Source organism: Primulina eburnea, chromosome 1 (assembly GCF_022965805.1).
Source record: "Primulina eburnea isolate SZY01 chromosome 1, ASM2296580v1, whole genome shotgun sequence".
Classification (NCBI taxonomy): domain Eukaryota; kingdom Viridiplantae; phylum Streptophyta; class Magnoliopsida; order Lamiales; family Gesneriaceae; genus Primulina; species Primulina eburnea.
Window position 1 is genome coordinate 8,901,571 of NC_133101.1, and position 18,673 is coordinate 8,920,243.

Consider the following 18,673-nt stretch of genomic DNA (forward strand, 5'->3'; position numbering starts at 1 on the left):
ACACCGTCTCCGCCGCCGCGAAGGAGAAGGGCAATTTCGTCTTTTCATCAAAAAATTCAAAATTATCCTACACTTAAAAATATTACCAAACATAATATTATTTTACCCCATATTAATTCATCCTACCACAATCATTTTCTTTATCATTTACATACTAATCATTAGTTTATCCTATCCTTCCAATCAAACGTAGTCTTAATATATTATTCAGTAAATTATAAAGCAATTCTGGTCGGGCGTCACGATTTGCAATAGTAGAACCACAAGATTATTCTCTCACATTTTTTAAATTTTTTTCGTGCGTTGATTAAATTTTTTGTATGACGAAATCTAAAGTCTGTCACTCGAGACTTAATTATAACAAAATTTCTTCTTACAAAAAAATTCAATAAATCCAATAAAGATATTAAAAATAAAAAAATCGAAAATTAATAAGAGAATTATGCTATTTCAATACAATTTCTTAAAATTCTGATAATATTTAATATATGTGTGTATCATTGTACGTACAAATGTCAGAGGGTCGAAGGCAATGGATAAAGATTTGAGGGAGAAAAAGACAAATTTGAGATTTAGTGGCTACGAAAAGGTTATAGATAGGAAGTGTGACGCGAAGGAGATGAGTCACATGTCTTGCTCGTCTATCATTATTGTTATAATAAATATATTATGAGACGGTCTTATGAATATTTATCTGTGAGACGGATCAATCTTATCGATATTCACAATAAAAAGTAACAATCTTAACATAAAAAATAATAATTTTTTTCATGGATGACTCAAATAAGATATTCATCTCACAAAATACGACCCGTGAGATCGTCTCGAATAAGTTTTTACATCATCATCATCATCATATACGAGATCCATAACAATTTTGCTTAAAAAATAGCTCCTATATGCAAAACCTTTTTATAATGAAATTTTATAGTTTGAGCAGAACATCCTCGACAAATTTTGTCACTAATCTAACATATCCAATATTTTAAATGACAAAATTCATTACCGAACCATGAGCCAATTTCTTTCACGCGAATGTCGCGTCAATGCAGAAGTGCTTCAATTTCATGTGGGCAAACCTGTTTGCACCAAAAATTAAATTGGGATCAATTAATTGTCTAAGTCCAAAAGTTTAAATTAATAAAGAAAAACAAGAGGCCCATTAGTGTATTTAAATAAGCAGATAATGTCCAAACAAGGAGATCGTGGAAAGAGAAGGAAATCGTGGTAGAAAACGGTAGAAGCTCGTGAGTCATGAGAGAGTGGAAGGAACCGCACCGCACAGTAAAGAAAAGGGAGGAATCGGAAAAACACGAGACACACACACAACTCTCTACACAGACAAATCTGCAAATACTCTCTGCAAAATTTTCAGTCTTTCATGCACTAATTTTCAAGCGTTCCAATTATTTCTAGCATTCTAGATCTTATCGCTTTAGATTTCAGAAACTTTATATTTTATATTTCTATGTCTTGTAAATTTCTACAGTTTATTGAAAATATAAACGATGTCAGAGATTTATTCCTCAAATTCCAATAGTTTTCTTCATTTTGACGTTATAGTTGTTTTAGGAGATTAGAACCGACGGTCAAATTTAGAATTCACTTTCGTTTGTTTTTAGAAGTTAGATTTTTATCATTTTTACACAAATCGGTGCATTTTCGCACCTGGCACGCCCGCAACACCAAATATTGTGCAAACATATTTTTGGCACGCCCGGTGGGACCACACTATGCCGCCAAGAAGAAAGGAAAACATCAGTCAGGAGAGCGGGGAGTCTCTGGCTAATCAAGAGGGAACTCAGGTTCCACAGCCAGAGCAACCTACTGTTGAACCACAGGTTGAAGAAATAGATCCGCGGATTCCTACTACATACGATCAAGTTTCAAACAGGGTGGTGGAAGAATTGACTGCTATAAAGATTGAAGAAATCTCATTGGCATTATCTAAAGCAATGTCTGACTGTTTAAAGAATCTACTAAGTAAACCGAACAAGTCTACCCGAGGGGAGCAAAATAACACTGTCAAAGAGACTGGTCAAGGAAGTAACCAAGTCCATGAATTCGACCAGGGAGTTGGAAACTCAAGGGCTGGCGATCCTCGCCCCCCAGAGTTTACTCTCACAAATCATCCAGAAAGAAGGTATACACCACCTCACAAGAGAGAAGAAACCTTAGGAGGAAGATCCCAGCCATATCCACGTGCTCATGGAGTGGGGAGTTCGAAACAACCAGTTACTCAAGTATACAGCGTGACAAATCCTCTATACCAACCAGGAGCTTATGATGATATATCGCACATGGATTATCAAGGAGTGGATGGGGGCTTCCCAGGAGGTAATATTGGTTTAAATGCAGGGTTTCAAGCTCGGGGGGCAAATTACTACCATCACCAACTCTCCGCTCGGAACATGCACGGGATTGATCCATAAATGGTGAGAGAGGTTGTTCAAGAGCTATATGGGCCGGCCTTGAAACAGATTGGCCGTCCAGAGTTCCACAAACCCTATCCAGACTACATAGACGTGAATAACCCATATCCAAGGGGTTATAGAGTTCATGATTTCAGTTTATTCTCCAGGGAAGATGGCCAGTCCAGCATGGAACACATAGCCAGATTCACCATCTAATGCGGGGAATTAGCCAACTTGGAGAACTTCAACAATCTAAAGTTGCGGCTATTTCCGAATTCCCTCACTGGAACTGCATTCGCTTGGTATGCCTCACTCCCCAGAAATTCAGTGATGAGTTGGCAAGAAATGGAAAGACAATTTCACATTCAATTCTATAGAACAGAGCCAGAAGTGTGCATTGCCGACTTATCCAGAGTCACTCAAAAGAAAGGAGAGTCTGTGGAATATTTTATCGACAGGTTCAAAAAGATGAAGAATAGATGCAAGGTGTTCTTACGTGAGACAGAGTTCGTGAAAATGGCACAAAAAGAGCTGGATTTTGAATTAAGGAAGAAATTCCAGGGAATGGAGTTCAGGGATTTCTTCGAGCTAGCCGCCAAAGTGGCTGAATACGAAGAACTCTTGCGGGAAGAGTCATACAAGAAGAAAACTGCTATGAGATCTTATTATCAAAATGTGGAAGATGTGGCATTGGCAGAGATTCGATCAGCTGGTTCTTGCACAGTTCCCCTATTAAAAAAGAAGCCAGCAGAACCTGAAAAGAAGAACAACCCCCAACTCCCCAAAGACATGCAGTATACATTTGATGTATCAAAGACCGAGGAAGTTTTTGATTTCTTGGTAAAAGAAAGATTCATCACTTTTCCAGCTGATCACAGGATGCCACCCATAGAAGAGCTGAAAGGACGAGAGTATTGTAAGTACCACAACTCCTACAATCATGCTACTAAATCTTGTTCGGCGTTCAAGAACATTTTGCAGGATAGAATTAACGAGGGAGTTGTGAAATTCCCTAACAAACAAGAGTCTATAGCTGTGGATGATGATCCTTTTCCCCCAGTAGCTTTGGTTAATGTGAATGCGACAGATTTGAGGGATCTTCTCAATAAGAAAAGAAGCCGATCCTTTGCCATGAAAGACGGAATAATCAAGAAATGCTGGATCCCTAAAGGTCAATTGTATGAAGCCTCTGGAAGGTATAATACCGATCGATTACGAACATTTCAGCAACGTTTAACCAGCAATGTTGGCGAATCCGCGGCCTCTAGGCCGAGGAACCAACATTTCCTTGAAAGACCAGTGGTGGAGAAACAATGGTTTAGAGGAGAGTTCAGTGAGTCCTGGAGAGTGGCCCAGCACAAGAAGTTCCCTAAGCCACCGACTAGGACTCAAAAGAGACGGCTGTTGAGAGAAAGAGCGATTGCAAGAAGAGAGGAGTCCGCTAAGTTGAGAAATGAACCCACAAATGATATTCCAGTTGCAAGGAGTCCAGTGGGGAGTAAATCCAAGTTTGGAAGATCGACTACTGAGGATAAGTTTGTGGAGGATGATGATGATTTGTTAAGCGAAGAGGATGATCAAAGAGGAAAAACAATCAATTTTTGCGTTGGATAGTTTCACATCACAGTGGATTGTGCCACAGGAATGGTGATACTACCAGAGAGATTTAAAATGATGGAAGAAGAGAATGGGGAGTTGATGCCCAAGGAATCAGCGCAAGCAAATAAACACTTTGAAGGGAGTTCGAGAGTGATTATCAAGGAGAGCCACCCAAATAAGCCTCATCAGGTGATACTTGAGAAGCTTACACCGGCCATGACCAAGCACATAAGGCCGTTGTACATCAAGGCCCATGTCGATGGAAAACCAGTGTCTAGGGTCTTGATTGACAATGGCTCAGCCGTGAATGTTCTTCCAGTAAGGATGTTAAGAAATCTGGGCAAAACTGAAGAAGATTTGATCCCTACTGAGGTTTCTGTTGCTGAGTTTACCGGGGAAACCACCAAGACCATTGGAGTATTCCCCGCTGATGTTACTGTAGGGAGCATGTCGTCTTTATGTGCATTTTTTGTGGTGAACTCCTCCGCCAACTTCCAAGCGTTGTTAGGCAGAGATTGGATCCATGCAAACCAGTGCATCACATCTTCAATGCACCAACTGTTGTTATTTTGGAAAGGAGATGATGTGGAGGTGGTAGAAGCAGACGGACAGCCCTTTCAAACAAGTGCAAGTGCAGTTGAGGCTAGATATTTCAATGGGGATTTTGGGCCCATCAAAATTCGTAGCAATAGCAAGAAAGAAAATCCACTGTACATGCAAACACCAACTCCAAGCTCGGTGTTGGAAAGAATCCTCAAACCTACTGTTATCGTGCCGTCTAGGCCGATAATTCAGCCGCTGATTGAGGAGATTGATGATTGACTTGAACCAAAAAGGAAAGAATGTAGCTGCAACCTCTATATAGAAGGTGCATGCGCAGCAAGTACTGGACAAATTAGGGGAAGAGGAAGCGTGTGACACTTATGGAACTGAGGTTGTCCAAGAAGAAGAATACGAAGATGATGAACTCCAAGTTGATGAATTGTTGATGGTGCCATCTCAAATGGAAGATGGCCAACACGAAGTGCAAGACCCGTTTGAAGAGATCAACTTAGGAGAATTTGATGATTCTAAGCTGGTATATGTAAGCACATTGCTGGAAGGAGGAACTAAGCAAGATTTGATCAGCTTGTTAAGGGAGTGAGTAAAGAGAACAGAAAGGCTAATATCCAGCAGGGAGTTGGCCTTTGGGGCCACTTTGGCATACCTGTGTTGTTTTATTACTTACATATTGTGAAATATGGAGAACAAAGTGGACTCTGTAGCCACTTTCAGGGACCAAATTTTGTTTGAACGGTGATAATTCGAGTCTACTGTAGCTTTCGTGCTAAAGGAAATTAAGTATGTGGGGAGTCGGCCTTATGGCCACTTGTCCATACATTTGGTTGATGTTTTTATTATTCTTATGTTACGAGAAATCATTGATAAGGTCGACTATACAGCCACTGCATAAATGGTTGCTTGCATGTGTAGTGACAGACTCATGAAGTAGGCCTTGAGGTCATTTAGAATAGGGCAAGAAAGAAACATACCGAGCGGGGAGTTGGGCTCACCGAACGGAACATCGAGTAATAATGAAGAACAGAAGATAACAAGGGCGTTATGCGGACTCCAAGGGGACCCAGAAGTGGACTTTGGTATAGAAATAGGCTATCCAGCCATTTTTGTACGGTTTTTAGCTTCATGTTATAAGATTTTGTTTTAAGTAGGCCATAGGGCCACTAATGTAAAAATTTTGTTGGTTATGATTCAAAAAACGAGAAAGATCAATTAAAGTTGGCCAGTAGGCCACTTTTATCATATTGAATGCATTTTGTTTCGATAGGGAATCAGATGAGGAAATAATCGCGATCGGGGAGTTTTAGGCCAACCTATGGCTTGAAGCTATTGAAGTGAGTTGGGTTAAGTGGATTAAGAGCGAATAGAAATTCATTCCCAACCTCCAATACACAACATCACATGTTACAAACCTATCTTTACTCCACATCCATCATCCAACAACCACCACACCAAGCCAACAGTCAACAAATATAAAGCGGAGCCTCCGCATGCAAGAACAGTTAGTAAACGTAACAAATTTAAAGCGGAGCCTCCGCATGCAAGAACAGTAAGTAAACGTGTATGCGGGAAAGAGATCAGACTGAAGTGCAAATGCATATACGTGTATGCGGGAAAGGGGTCCGACTGAAGTGCAATGCATGCAAATGGCTGCTTGGGTAGGGGGAATGTGACCCAAGTGATGTGCTACACACAAAGAAAATATCAGAGTTACCTTTTGGCTGCCAATTCATGGTCATATGCACATTCATTGAACAAGAGAGCCAGTGCTCTAGCGGGGACTTATGCCAACACATGGCTTGAATCAGTTGTTCGTCGGTGAGGTACACAAAACCACCCAACTCCCCGCACAAAATCGATAATAACAAAGAAACAAAGGGCAGTGGTGAACCGGGGAACCACGACAGTTGGGGAGTCGGTCTAGCGAAGAATGACAACAACAAAAATTTAATATATTCTGGTTTAGGCAAAGTCACAAACACCATGAAGGCACAATTGTGATCAAAATAACATGGGTTGGCACGACCGACGTAGTGGAAGAAACAAGGGACAAAAGTGGAGCTAAGATGGTGACTTTGCACAGATGAATAACCCGCAGTAGAGGAGTCACGGAGAGGCGATGGAGAGGAATCTTGAGCCATTGATAAGTCCTCGGCAACCACAGTGTAGGGGAAACAACGTCAAGGGAGGGGCGAGTAAACTCCAAGAGACGATGACTTCCGATTGCAGTAGGGAGCGAAGAGCGGGAACGCGAAGGGGAAGAAGAAATAGGGCCGAGGATTTTTGGGCCATATTGATTCTTCAGGCAGCAACGGCGACCGCGAAACTCAATTCCAGTGAAGGCGTGATGATTGAAGGACGAAGGGGGAGTAGTGCTGGCGAAGCGGTGAGTTTCTTTGATGGGAATAGGCGGATGAAAGCAGCGAGAGGAAGAAGACGGGGGCAGGCGCGATTCGGATGGGGGAGAAAAAATTCAAAAGACGATTAAAGGATTCAAGGTCCAGAGAAAATAAGTCTTGAGTGCTTGGCCCATTTATGCAAGCCCAATTCATAAAATACTTGTATGGGATAATGCCTATAGAGGAGTTGAAAATTGGCTTACATACAAGTACTTTGGCCCAATAGGCCAATGCTTGCGGGGGGCATTTGTTTGCACCAAAAATTAAATTGGGCCCAATTAATTGTCTAAGCCCAAAAGTTTAAATTAATAGAGAAAAACAAGAGGCCCATTAGTGTATTTAAATAAGCAGATAATGTCCAAACAAGGAGATCGTGGAAAGAGAAGGAAATCGTGGTAGAAAACGGTAGAAGATCGTGAGTCATGGGGAGTGGAAGGAACCGCACCGCACAGTAAAGAAAAGGGAGGAATCGGCAAAACACGAGACACACACACAACTCTCTACACAGACAAATCTGCAAATACTCTCTGCAAAATTTTTAGTCTTTCATGCACTAGTTTTCAAGCGTTCCAATTATTTCTAGCATTCTAGATCTTATCGCTTTATATTTCAGAAACTATATTTTATATTTCTCTGTCTTGTAAATTTCTACAGTTTATTGAAAATATAAACGATGTCAGAGATTTATTCCTCAAATTCCAATAGTTTTCTTCATTTTGACGTTATAATTGTTTTAGGAGATTAGAACCGACGGTCAAATTTAGAATTCACTTTCGTTTGTTTTTAGAAGTTAGATTTTTATCATTTTTACACAAATCAGTGCATTTTCGCACCTGGCACGCCCGCAACACCAAATATTGTGCAAACAAAACCTTTATTATAAGCCATTTTTTTTCCACAAGCTCTTTTGCATGGATATTTAGAAAGGCGTTATGGAGCTCACTAACGTAATCTTACATGAAAATTAATATATTTTAGTTGATATTATAATAAAGCTGTGTATAAATGAATGGGAATATTAGGAACAAATCTCCCATCAAGATGAAAATGGGCTAGAAATTAAAATATCAGGCTGGGTTGAGAAACTAGCCCTGTTTTTCCCAGATTCCTTGGTATGCACTTGAATGATCTTGTGCGAGGCATGTAATCTCTCTCCCCCCACTGAGGTTCTTGCATGCTTAAAAAAAAACTCAATTGAATAAGTATGAGTAAACGATCCATGGGTGAAGATAGAAAGTCAATTTCTAATCGTAACTACACCTTCCTTCGATTTTTCAATTGACCCTTTAATTTATCCTTTCTTTTGTGAGCTTTAGTTTCGTCTCATCGGTATAGGGATAAGCAAAAGAGAAATTTTCGTCGTGTGTCGCGTCGGAGATACTATAAACACTTCATTCGCACAAATACTGGGTTTTTAAATGAATCGGCCTGTGACATCTTCATTCGCACAAATACTGGTTTTTAAATGAATCGGCCTGTGACATGAGCACAATGACACTATGGTTGCATAGCAAATATGGAACTTGAAGATATCCACCCTGCACATCAAACAACAAATCTACTCACCAATATCCGAAACATGCGCCATAAATGAACCTATAACGCAAATATGATAAAGTTGTCAACAAATCCCGATTAGCCCTTCTGCTATTTCAGCTCTGGGCAAAACCATCAATTTTCCATCCATCAGAAAGAGCTTAGATGAGTGGAAAGTTTACTGATGAACACGGAATTAAGCCTAAATCAGAAGCAGACATAGGGATTCAAAAGAAAATCTTCGGTTAACTTATGGTTACAACTTACAAGGCCAAATTACAAAAAGGTCGAGGACTTGGAATCCATAATGCGATGAAATAGGAATCATAATAACGAAGGGTGCAGTTGAATAAATAAGCCACCAACATGCATAACTTTTATGAACATAAGCCCCATCACCATTTCTGAGCAAGCTTTAAAATGAAGAAGATAAAAAAAAGTCCGAGCATAAAAGAAATAACGAACCATATATATATTCATTGGCATATAAACTTAAATACTCAACATTTTCTCTGTCATCGCTATTTCATGACTTGCCAAATTCAAATCTTCAGCAGTTTCGAACAAAATTTGTTATACATTCAAAAGGGCAAGATAGAAGAAAAATTGTACCTTCGGCGGTAGAAAAGAGCAGCAGCATGCATGTTCTCACGGATAGCTAGTATTTGGACTCTACAACGTGTTAAACAAGAACTACACACAACGTAAAAAAACAAAAGATACATGACCTAACTAAAATACAATGACACCCACCTCCATGAGACTACTAATTTAATGAAATGAATGAAATTTAATGCAGATAGATGATTTGGACCAGTGCAAAACAAAGACCAAATAATAAATGGAAAAAAATTATGTATGAGATTAAAAATACAAGATATGGAAGAAAAAGGCGACTGAAGGGCTGGTTTCGATTTCACATAGTCAAAATGTAGCACTGGTACAGTTATCGCTTGATCACCGTAGCACCAATACAAGTCCGCATATATCCAACATACACCACCATTTTGGTCCAATAAATTAGCTTGGAACAAGTATGTATCCATTATTTCCATCCAGCACATTTGAAATCATCTCCCTCTCTGAAGGCAATCACCAAAATAGACAACCACACTTCTAGGTCCTTCAAGAAAGTTCTCAGATGTCCCTTCAGCCAACTCCATCTCATGGAAAAAGGAATGAACCCATACACGCTGATGCCGTTGCTGATGCTGATGCATGGTTGCAACACCAAGAAGAAAAACACTTCTGCTATCAATAAATGGCAATGATCGGCATCAACTTGGATCCCGACTTTACATAACCATATGATGATAGTACAATATTCGCCAGGTGTACACAATCTCAAACAAATATAGCACGATTAATGGCCATCCTGGCCCACTCAGCAGATTCTTTAATCAAATGGTCCTCTGAAGACAAGCATTCATTTAAAAAGCCTTTGCTTGATAGAGACTGCTGAATCAAAGAACCAGCATTACTTCCCAGAGTATCTGCTAAATCTCCAAGGACTCCAATTGCAGTTTTCATGACAACCTCATCCCTGAGATGGATGGATAAAACAATTAGATAAGAGATTTTTTTAAAAAAAATAGAAAAATCTGAACTCAAAAACAAATGCTTAGATTAGAGATACTCACATATCTTTCTCCATGTATATGCTATCCAGGAATTGCAGGATGTGAGGCGCATATGGAATCAAGAGGTGGGTCTTAGGAGAATTCTTGAAGCCCTGAAATATCCCAGAATAGGCCTCTAAAATTCCATTCCTCAGAAGATTAGTATATTCCAGCATTTCATCGTCAACACTTGATGTGCGTGCCGACAACTCCGCTGCAGTTTGCAGCATGGGCATGGAATACATCAAATACTTCTCAAAATTCTCTCCGATTGCTAAAGCTATGTCACCAAAGCACGAAAAGATTGGAGGCTTCACAGACCGATGTAGCTGGTTGCTTGACAAATCTTTCAGAAGCAGAGTCATGATTCCGTCGCAAAAGGGTATAATCGTATCCTCCAGTGCCCTGCAGATATCCCCCACAACACCAACAGTAACAGCACAAACTTGGTATTCCTCAAAATTCTGAAGACCCATCTCCAAATACTTGTAAAAATCTGGCATGTACTTGGCAAAGTTGCGACCTGTAGCATAGGCATGCGCCCCAATAGCAAGCATTGCTTCCTCATGGACTGTTGCACTTCTACAAGCAAATACCTGGAGAAAAAGATTCATGATCTGATCTGAAAACTGCATGAACGCATGCATGGTGGATTCTGATGCACCTAATTTATGGATGATGACCTGTAAACACCCACAGAGAAGGCCTTGCAACTCATTTTGCTTCTCTCTCTCATCAGATGAAAGTTTATGTGCCTCTAGAGTCTTGTGAAGCTCTGTCATGAGCACTTGAACAAGTTCCAACACTAAGTGAGCTGTTTCATCAGACGAACACCTCACTACTTCATTTAGGGTCTCGTACGCAGCTGTCCTAAGTCGAGACTCACCGGCATCTTCTCTATGAGTAACATTAAGAAGGGACTGAACAATTTCTTGGAAATAAGGCGTCAAGGGAGATGTAGATCCCACATCCTCATAACCTTGGGAAAGAAAATAGAGAGCGCCACAGGCTTTCTCAGCAACGTTAGGAGAATCTTTCATGCTCTGGAGGAGAACCGTGATGATTTGTTGGCAGTTTGTCAGGGTAATAGTCGCCATAGTTGAACCATGAAGAAATTCAAATATTCTTCCTAGGGTCCATGCAGTGGTGTCCTTTACATGGCTATTGGGATCATTAGTTAAAGCTGCGAGCATGAAACTAAGAGCAACATTGACAGTAGGGGTTAACTTGTCAGGTGAAGGACCTTCCAGTATGGAACCAAACGCATAAGTGGCAGCTTCTCTTTGCCTCCAATCACCCTTTGTTATATTTTCTTCAATGAACGGCATCACAAGTGGTACAATTTCATCTCCCACAGTACGGGAAACCAAACCAAGGCATGTTCCACCAGCCATCGCAAGGTTCCAAGCACCTTCATCCTGATCCTGTTCCTCTTCTTGCTTAAGAAGTGTCTCTAACAACAAAGAAACGAGTGCAGAGAGTGCCTGCTTGACAAAATAATAGCATGGGACATCAGAATCTGCTGTGAAATCACCACCATAATCTTCCAAGATATCAATTTCCTCATCACAGATTGAGCTCCAAAATTCAATTGCTTGAAGAGCCACAGGTTCTTGATCTTCTCGGATTGCCTTGGATGTGATGTTGAAAATGTCTTGAATATATGGAGCTAATTTATCATAATATGTTGACCCTATTGAGACCAAACACTCAAATGCAGCCCGCCGAATTTTCACCTCAGGTGAGATAGTGGCCTCACAAACAACTCTCATTATGTAATCGCGCTCCATATCATTAGAAAAGTTGGCCTGGGCAAATCCAAGAGCATTATATAAAGCTCGGGTGGCAGCAAGTCGAACCTCTGTATTTCCTTCATTAGCATTCATGCTTTGAACTACAGCTGTTAGTATTTTGTTTACTTTATCCTGATCAACAACCTCCGGACTAACTTCTTCACACATGTACCCCAGAGTTTCGAGTGTGGCTTGCTTAACATGACAAGCGACCTGGTTAATATTTGATAAAAGGGATCCTATAAGCTCAGGCCACTGCTTATGGGGTAGTTCAATGCCAGCAACTTTTGCAATGACTTGTGAAGCTGTTGATCTAGCATCATATAATGGAGACGAGAGGGTCTGTAACACGCATGCCTTGATTTGGCTCTTCACAGATGCATCTAATGATAACCATCTTTGCACGAGCTCAAACTTCCTGTGCTGCTCCTTGGCATCCAAAGCATTCTTCAAAATCAAACCTGCTAGCTTACGACTTTCAACTGGCTTCTCCTCGCTAGCAAGCTCTGCAGAAAGGGAAAACAAGAAACCAGGAAGGTTTTGCTCCTGAAACTGTTTTAAGGTTTCTTCAGCGTGCTTCCTTAATGTTGAATCGACTAATTGTGCGCTAAGAAGAACTTGAGTGACTTCCATAGCCATATTTCCCCTGCCAAATTCGTAGGTGACAGATCAGATTACCATGAATACACAGCAAAATAGACACTAAGATTAGGTCTTTCTGAATGCCAGAGACAATTCTCAAAAAATAAAATGTCGGAGACTATAAAAATGGACAATACTCAATTAGGAATTCCATAGCGATAAATATTTAAAAGAATTATGTTTTATTTAACAATTATCCAGTGCATCTATAGAGAATCGGTGAGCATAGTGGCAGTCATAAATTAACTAACAGACAATCCTTTGCTTTTTACATGTTCAAAATCCCAAAAATCTGTGCTACGTGCATCATTTTTGCACAGCATGACAAACAGAACAAAAATGAGAATTTGTCTTCCATGACAGAGTCAGAGGAAGCGTGCGACTTTAATTACATTACCAGTTTACCACATATGAATTGACAATCTATTGATTCCCGAAAGCAGGAAGATCATTGACTGACTGGATTATCACTACAGTGTGTCCCATGCCGCGTATGACAAAAATTCAGTAAAAATAACTAACCGAAAATAGATCCAAAGTCGATCCTTCAAAATCCAAGAAAATCTACATCTAAAATAGTCGCAAACAACTGCAATTGAACCATTATCGATTAATTCCTCGAACCATATCAGAGAGAAAGAGAGAAAGAATTAGACCACTTGAAAACAGATAAAAAGGGAATAATTCAAGAGTATTCACAACATCAGACGAAGCTCTCCGCTACACAAAAAAGAAAAAAACATAAGAAAGCGATTTGATCTATCCGCATCTATCAACCCAACTCCCAACAAAGATTTCCAGATTTACACATTCATAAGTAACTACAGCGGATCATTCCTTAAGTTTCAAAATCAAGTAAGCGATCAGTGCAATCCATTACGTTGATACAGTAAACAGTAAGTCATCAACAACTGCAGCTGAACTCCACTGACGAAAGATGATTCAACAAATAATTACCTAAGAAGAGTTGTTTGACAGGAGAAGAGATTCCAATCCAATCAAGGATCGAGGAAATCCCAAAAAGACGCCCACTGAAAACCCTAAAATGAAGTGGTTTCAGAGAGAGAAAAGGCAGGTAAAAAACATAGTTTCAATATCATAGGAGACCTCTATTTATAGAGTAGATTTACAAACTTGAATAGGTAACAATATCAATAATCATCTATAATATCTTTTCTATAACACTCCCCCTTAGATGATTATCAACTCATTAAATTACTTCTAAGAGATGTGGGAGTTCAAATGTTGCCTCGTTAAAACCTTGTCAGTAAAAACCCAATGGGAAAACCTGAACGAAGGAAAAAGAGTACAACAATAGATACTCCCCCTGATTTCAATCATCTGAGATCCTTCAACTGATACATCCCTATCTTGTGCACCAATTTCTTGAATGTTGAAGTTGGTAATGCCTTTGTAAATAAGTCAGCTACATTGTCGCTTGAGCGAATTTGATGGACGTCAATATCACCATTTTCTTGAAGCTCATGTGTATAGAAAAACTTTGGTGAAATATGCTTTGTTCTATCACCTTTGATGTAGCCTCCTTTTAACTGCGCAATGCAAGCAGTATTATCTTCGAATATTACTGTTGGGTCATCTTTGGCTGTTGGGAGTCCACATGATTCTTGAATATGTTGTGTCATAGATCTCAACCACACACACTCCCGACTTGCTTCATGCATTGCAATGATCTCAGAGTGATTTGAAGACGTCGCTGTTAAGGATTGCTTCACCGACTTCCATGATATAGCAGTGTCTCCTCGTGTAAACACATAACCTGTCTGGGATTTAGCTTTATGTGGATCAGAAAGATATCCTGCATCTGCATATCCAACTAAAGGAGACTTTGATTTTGTCGAATAAAATAATCCCATATCAATTGTACCCCGAAGGTAACGAAATATGTGTTTTACACCATTCCAATGTCTTCGGGTTGGACATGAGTTATAGCTCGCTAAAAGATTAACAGAAAATGATATATCTGGGCGAGTACAATTTGCGAGATATGACAGTGCACCAATGGCACTTAAATATGGTACTTCTGGACCAACGATTTCTTCTCCATTTTCAGGTGGTCGAAAAGGATCTTTGTTAGCATCAAGTGATCGAACATACATGGGTGATGCTAATGGGTGTGCCTTGTCCATGTAAAAGCGCTTTAGTATTTTTTCTGTATATGATGATTGATGAACAAATATTCCCTCTTGCAAATGTTCAATTTGCAATCCGAGACAAAATTTTGTCTTTCCTAAATCTTTCATCTCAAACTCATTTTTCAAGTAATTGGCAGTTTTAGTAAGCTCTTCTGGAGTGCCAATAAGATTTAGATCATCAACATATACTGCCACAATTGCAAAGCCCTCATCTGTTCTTTTTATAAAAGCGCATGGACAAATAGCATTATTTGTGTATCCTTCTTTTAACAAATATTCACTAAGACGATTGTACCACATGCGACCAGATTGCTTTAATCCATATAAGGATTTATGCAGTTTTATTGATAACATAGCCTTGGGTGCTTCACCATTTTCTTTCGATAGTTGGAATCCTTCAGGCACTTTCATATATATATCACTATCAAGTGAACCATAAAGATAAGCAGTTACAACATCCATAAGTCGCATATCAAGAGTTTCTGATACTGCTAAACTGATTAGGAATCGAAAAGTAGAGGCATCCATCACAGGTGAATATGTTTCCTCATAGTCAATTCCAGGTCTCTGCGAGAAACCTTGGGCTACGAGTCGGGCCTTGTATCTTACAATTTCACCATTTTCATTCCTCTTTCGTACAAAAACCCATCTGTATCCTACTGGGATTACATTTTTAGGCGTTCGTACTACATGTCCAAACACTTTATGTTTTTCTAGTGAGTCTAATTCAGTTTGTATGGCCTTCTTCCATTTTGGCCAATCATCTCTTTGTTGACAATCCTTAACGGATTGTGGTTCTGGGTCTTCATCATGTATGATGTCAAGGGCGACATTTAGGGCAAAGACAGTGTCAACAATTGTGTTATTTCGATCCCACAATTTTCGAGATGATATATAATTTATTGAAATCTCATTATTTTCATGAGAATTTGATTCTTCAGGAATAATATTATCCAAGTTTGGTTCATTGATCTCTCTTACTATATCATCCAAGATTTCTTCTTCGGGAGCTTTTGAATTTTCTTTCTCTTGTACCTTTCTTTTTCGAGGTACAATATCCTTTGAACCAATTGGTCGACCACGCTTCTGGCGTATTTTAGATTCATTTGCAGGTTGAATAATAGCTGGTCCTACGGGGACATCAATTTTGCAAGGGGTATTCTCTGCATGTATATGTGACTTTGTCACATTCTTTGTATTAACAAAAGCATCGGGCAATTGATTTGCAATTCTTTGCAGGTGAATGATTCTTTCAACTTCTTGCTCACATTGATTATTTCGAGGATCATAATGAGATAGTGTTTTCTCATTCCAACAAATCTTTTGTTGTTCTTCGGGACACAACTTTATTTCCCCTAGATTTGGAAATTCCAATTCATCGAAGTGGCAATCTGCAAATCTCGCAGTAAACAAATCTCCTGTTAAAGGTTCCAAAAATCTAATAATAGATGGTGAATCATATCCCACATAAATCCCAAGTCTACGTTGTGGGCCCATTTTGGTTCGCTGTGTAGGTGGGAGAGGGACTTGTACTGCACAACCAAATACTCGAAGGTGAGAAACATCAGGCTCTCGACCATAAGCAAGTTGTAAGGGTGAGTATTGGTGATAATTAGTTGGCCTTATACGAATCAATGATGCAGCATGTAATATGGCATGTCCCCACACAGATGATGGAAGTTTGGTTCTCATCAATAATGGTCTAGCAATTAATTGCAAACGCTTAATGAATGACTCTGCTAAGCCATTTTGTGTATGGACATGAGCAACCGAATGCTCAACTGAAATCCCTATTGACATACAATAGTCATTAAATGTCTGCGATTTAAATTCAGCAGCATTATCAAGACGAATTGTCTTGATTGAGTGATCTGGGAATTGAGCTCGTAATTTAATAATTTGCGCAAGTAATCTAGCAAAAGCTATATTTCGAGTTGAAAGCAAACTAACATGTGACCATCTAGTAGACGCATCAATCAATACCATGAAGTATCGAAATGGTCCACATGGTGGGTGTATAGGCCCACAAATATCCCCATGGATTCTCTCCAAGAAGGTTGGGATTTCAACATCAATCTTTGTAGGGGAAGGTCTTATAATTAGTTTGCCTTGTGAACAAGCTACACATGGATAATCATTGTGTAAAAGAATCTTCTGGTTCTTTAGAGGGTGTCCATGTGAGTTAATTATTATTCTGCGCATCATTGTTGCCCCAGGGTGACCAAGTCGATCATGCCATAATTTGAAGCTCTGTTGGTCAAAAAACTTCTGGTTTGTGACAATGTTTGCTTCGACTGTTTTTATTGTTGTAAAATACATTCCAGAAGGGAGTGCACATAATTTTTCTTTTATCTGCTTCTGGCCAGATATAATAGATGTTATGCAAAGGTATTCGAAATTATTTTCATTTAATGTTTCAATATGGTATCCATTTCGGCGGATGTCTTTAAAGCTAAGCAAATTTCTACTGGATTTGTTTGCATATAGGGCATTTTCAATATATAGGCTTGTATTATTTGGTAAAATAATTTTTGCCTTTCCATAACCTTCAATAATTTTTGATGCACCCGATATTGTTGTAACATTATTTTCAGCTAATGTTAACTCCAAAAAATACCTTTTATTTTGAAGAATGGTATGTGTTGTACCACTATCCACTAAGCATTCATCCTGACATATCATCGTTAATCTAAAATAAAATATAATTCAATAAGCTAAATACAATAAATAATGTGTAAAGCTTTCAAATGAAATATTTTATTGAATAATGAAAACATTTATTGAATAACAAAATAAACCTCCATGACAAATCCTAAACATGAACTGAACATCAAAATAAAAACGAGACCACGATAACCTAATAAACAATAGAAATTCAAAGTAGGAACAAGACCAATGAAAGTAATTACTCATTATTTTCTAACACACCACCACCAATCAAATTATCTATATTTCCATCTGGATTAGCAAAGAAATCAGAGACGTCCAAGTGAGTTATATCAATTGGATCATCATTGTCCACAAAATTTATCTCCATTTTTCCATTTTCCTTGATTGATTTTTGATATAGATCCACAAGATGTTTTGCCGTACGACAGGTACGAGACCAATGCCATTCCACATCTATAACATTTTTCTTCATATACTTTGGAACTCTTTTCTTTTGCTTCTTCATTATTGGAATTCCATTGCTGGTGGCTTGTTTTATGTTTCTTTCCATTTTGTTGCTGATAGTATCTTCTTTGGCCACGCCCACGCCCACGCCCACGTCCACGTCCACGTCCACTTTCATTGTTATGATTTTTAGTGGAATTAGCATTCACTTCAGGAAATGCAATTTCATATTCTTCAGGAAATGTAGTTCCATTTGCTTCAGGAAATGGTGTGGATCCAGTTGGGCGCATTTGGTGATTTTTCATGAGCAGCTCCTTGTTTTGTTCAGCAACTAGTAAGCATGAGATGAGTTCAGAGTACCTTTGAAATCCACGTTCACGATATTGCTGCTGCAGGAGCACGTTTGATGCATGAAAAGTGGAGAATGTTTTTTCTAACATGTCTTGATCAGTGACTTTCTCTCCACAAAGTATCAGTGTGGAACTAGTCTTGAATAATGCAGAGTTATAGTCACTTACGGACTTAAAATCTTGTAACCGTAGGTGCATCCATTCATATCGGGCTCTTGGGAGAATTACAGTTCGTTGATGGTCAAATCTTTCTTTTAGATTTTTCCAAAGTTCTCGTGGCTCTTTCACAGTGAGATATTCGACTTTCAACCCATCATTGAGGTGATGACGGAGAAAAATAAGTGCCTTTGCACGGTCCTGCTGGGACATTTCATTTCCTTCTTTTATTGTATCTCCTAAATTCATAGAGATAAGGTGGACCTCGGCATCCAAAATCCATGATAAATAATTTTTTCCAGTCAAGTCAAGTGCTTCAAATTCAAGTTTGGTGATGTTC

At 39.2% G+C, this 18,673-nt stretch overlaps 1 protein-coding gene across 4 annotated transcripts; it reads right to left on the reverse strand.

The window, feature by feature from the left end:
* Positions 1 to 8,956: 8,956 nt before the first annotated feature.
* LOC140826435 (importin subunit beta-1-like) lies at positions 8,957 to 13,654 on the reverse strand. 4 transcript variants are annotated; one of them, XM_073188756.1, is made up of 4 exons: positions 13,518 to 13,646; positions 13,083 to 13,149; positions 10,147 to 12,564; positions 8,957 to 10,049 (listed from the first exon to the last, which is right to left on the reverse strand). In XM_073188756.1, exons 3-4 carry the CDS (start codon positions 12,555 to 12,557, stop codon positions 9,851 to 9,853), a joined length of 2,610 nt encoding a protein of 869 aa, XP_073044857.1. In that variant the 5' UTR covers positions 12,558 to 12,564; positions 13,083 to 13,149; positions 13,518 to 13,646; the 3' UTR covers positions 8,957 to 9,850. The 4 variants fall into 4 exon arrangements, with proteins under 4 accessions (XP_073044857.1, XP_073044839.1, XP_073044848.1 ...); XM_073188738.1 differs by lacking the exon at positions 13,518 to 13,646 and adding an exon at positions 13,441 to 13,480; XM_073188747.1 differs by lacking the exon at positions 13,083 to 13,149 and having other exon boundaries at positions 13,518 to 13,654.
* Positions 13,655 to 18,673: the final 5,019 nt, after the last annotated feature.

Coding starts and splice junctions, on each gene's coding strand:
- LOC140826435 (XM_073188738.1), bottom strand. CDS start 13,465: ATGACTTACTGTTTACTGTATCAAC. Junction 13,150..13,440: donor TTACTGTTTACTGTATCAAC/GTAATGGATTGC, acceptor GTTCAATTGCAG/TTGTTTGCGACTATTTTAGA. Junction 10,050..10,146: donor ATATACATGGAGAAAGATAT/GTGAGTATCTCT, acceptor CATCCATCTCAG/GGATGAGGTTGTCATGAAAA.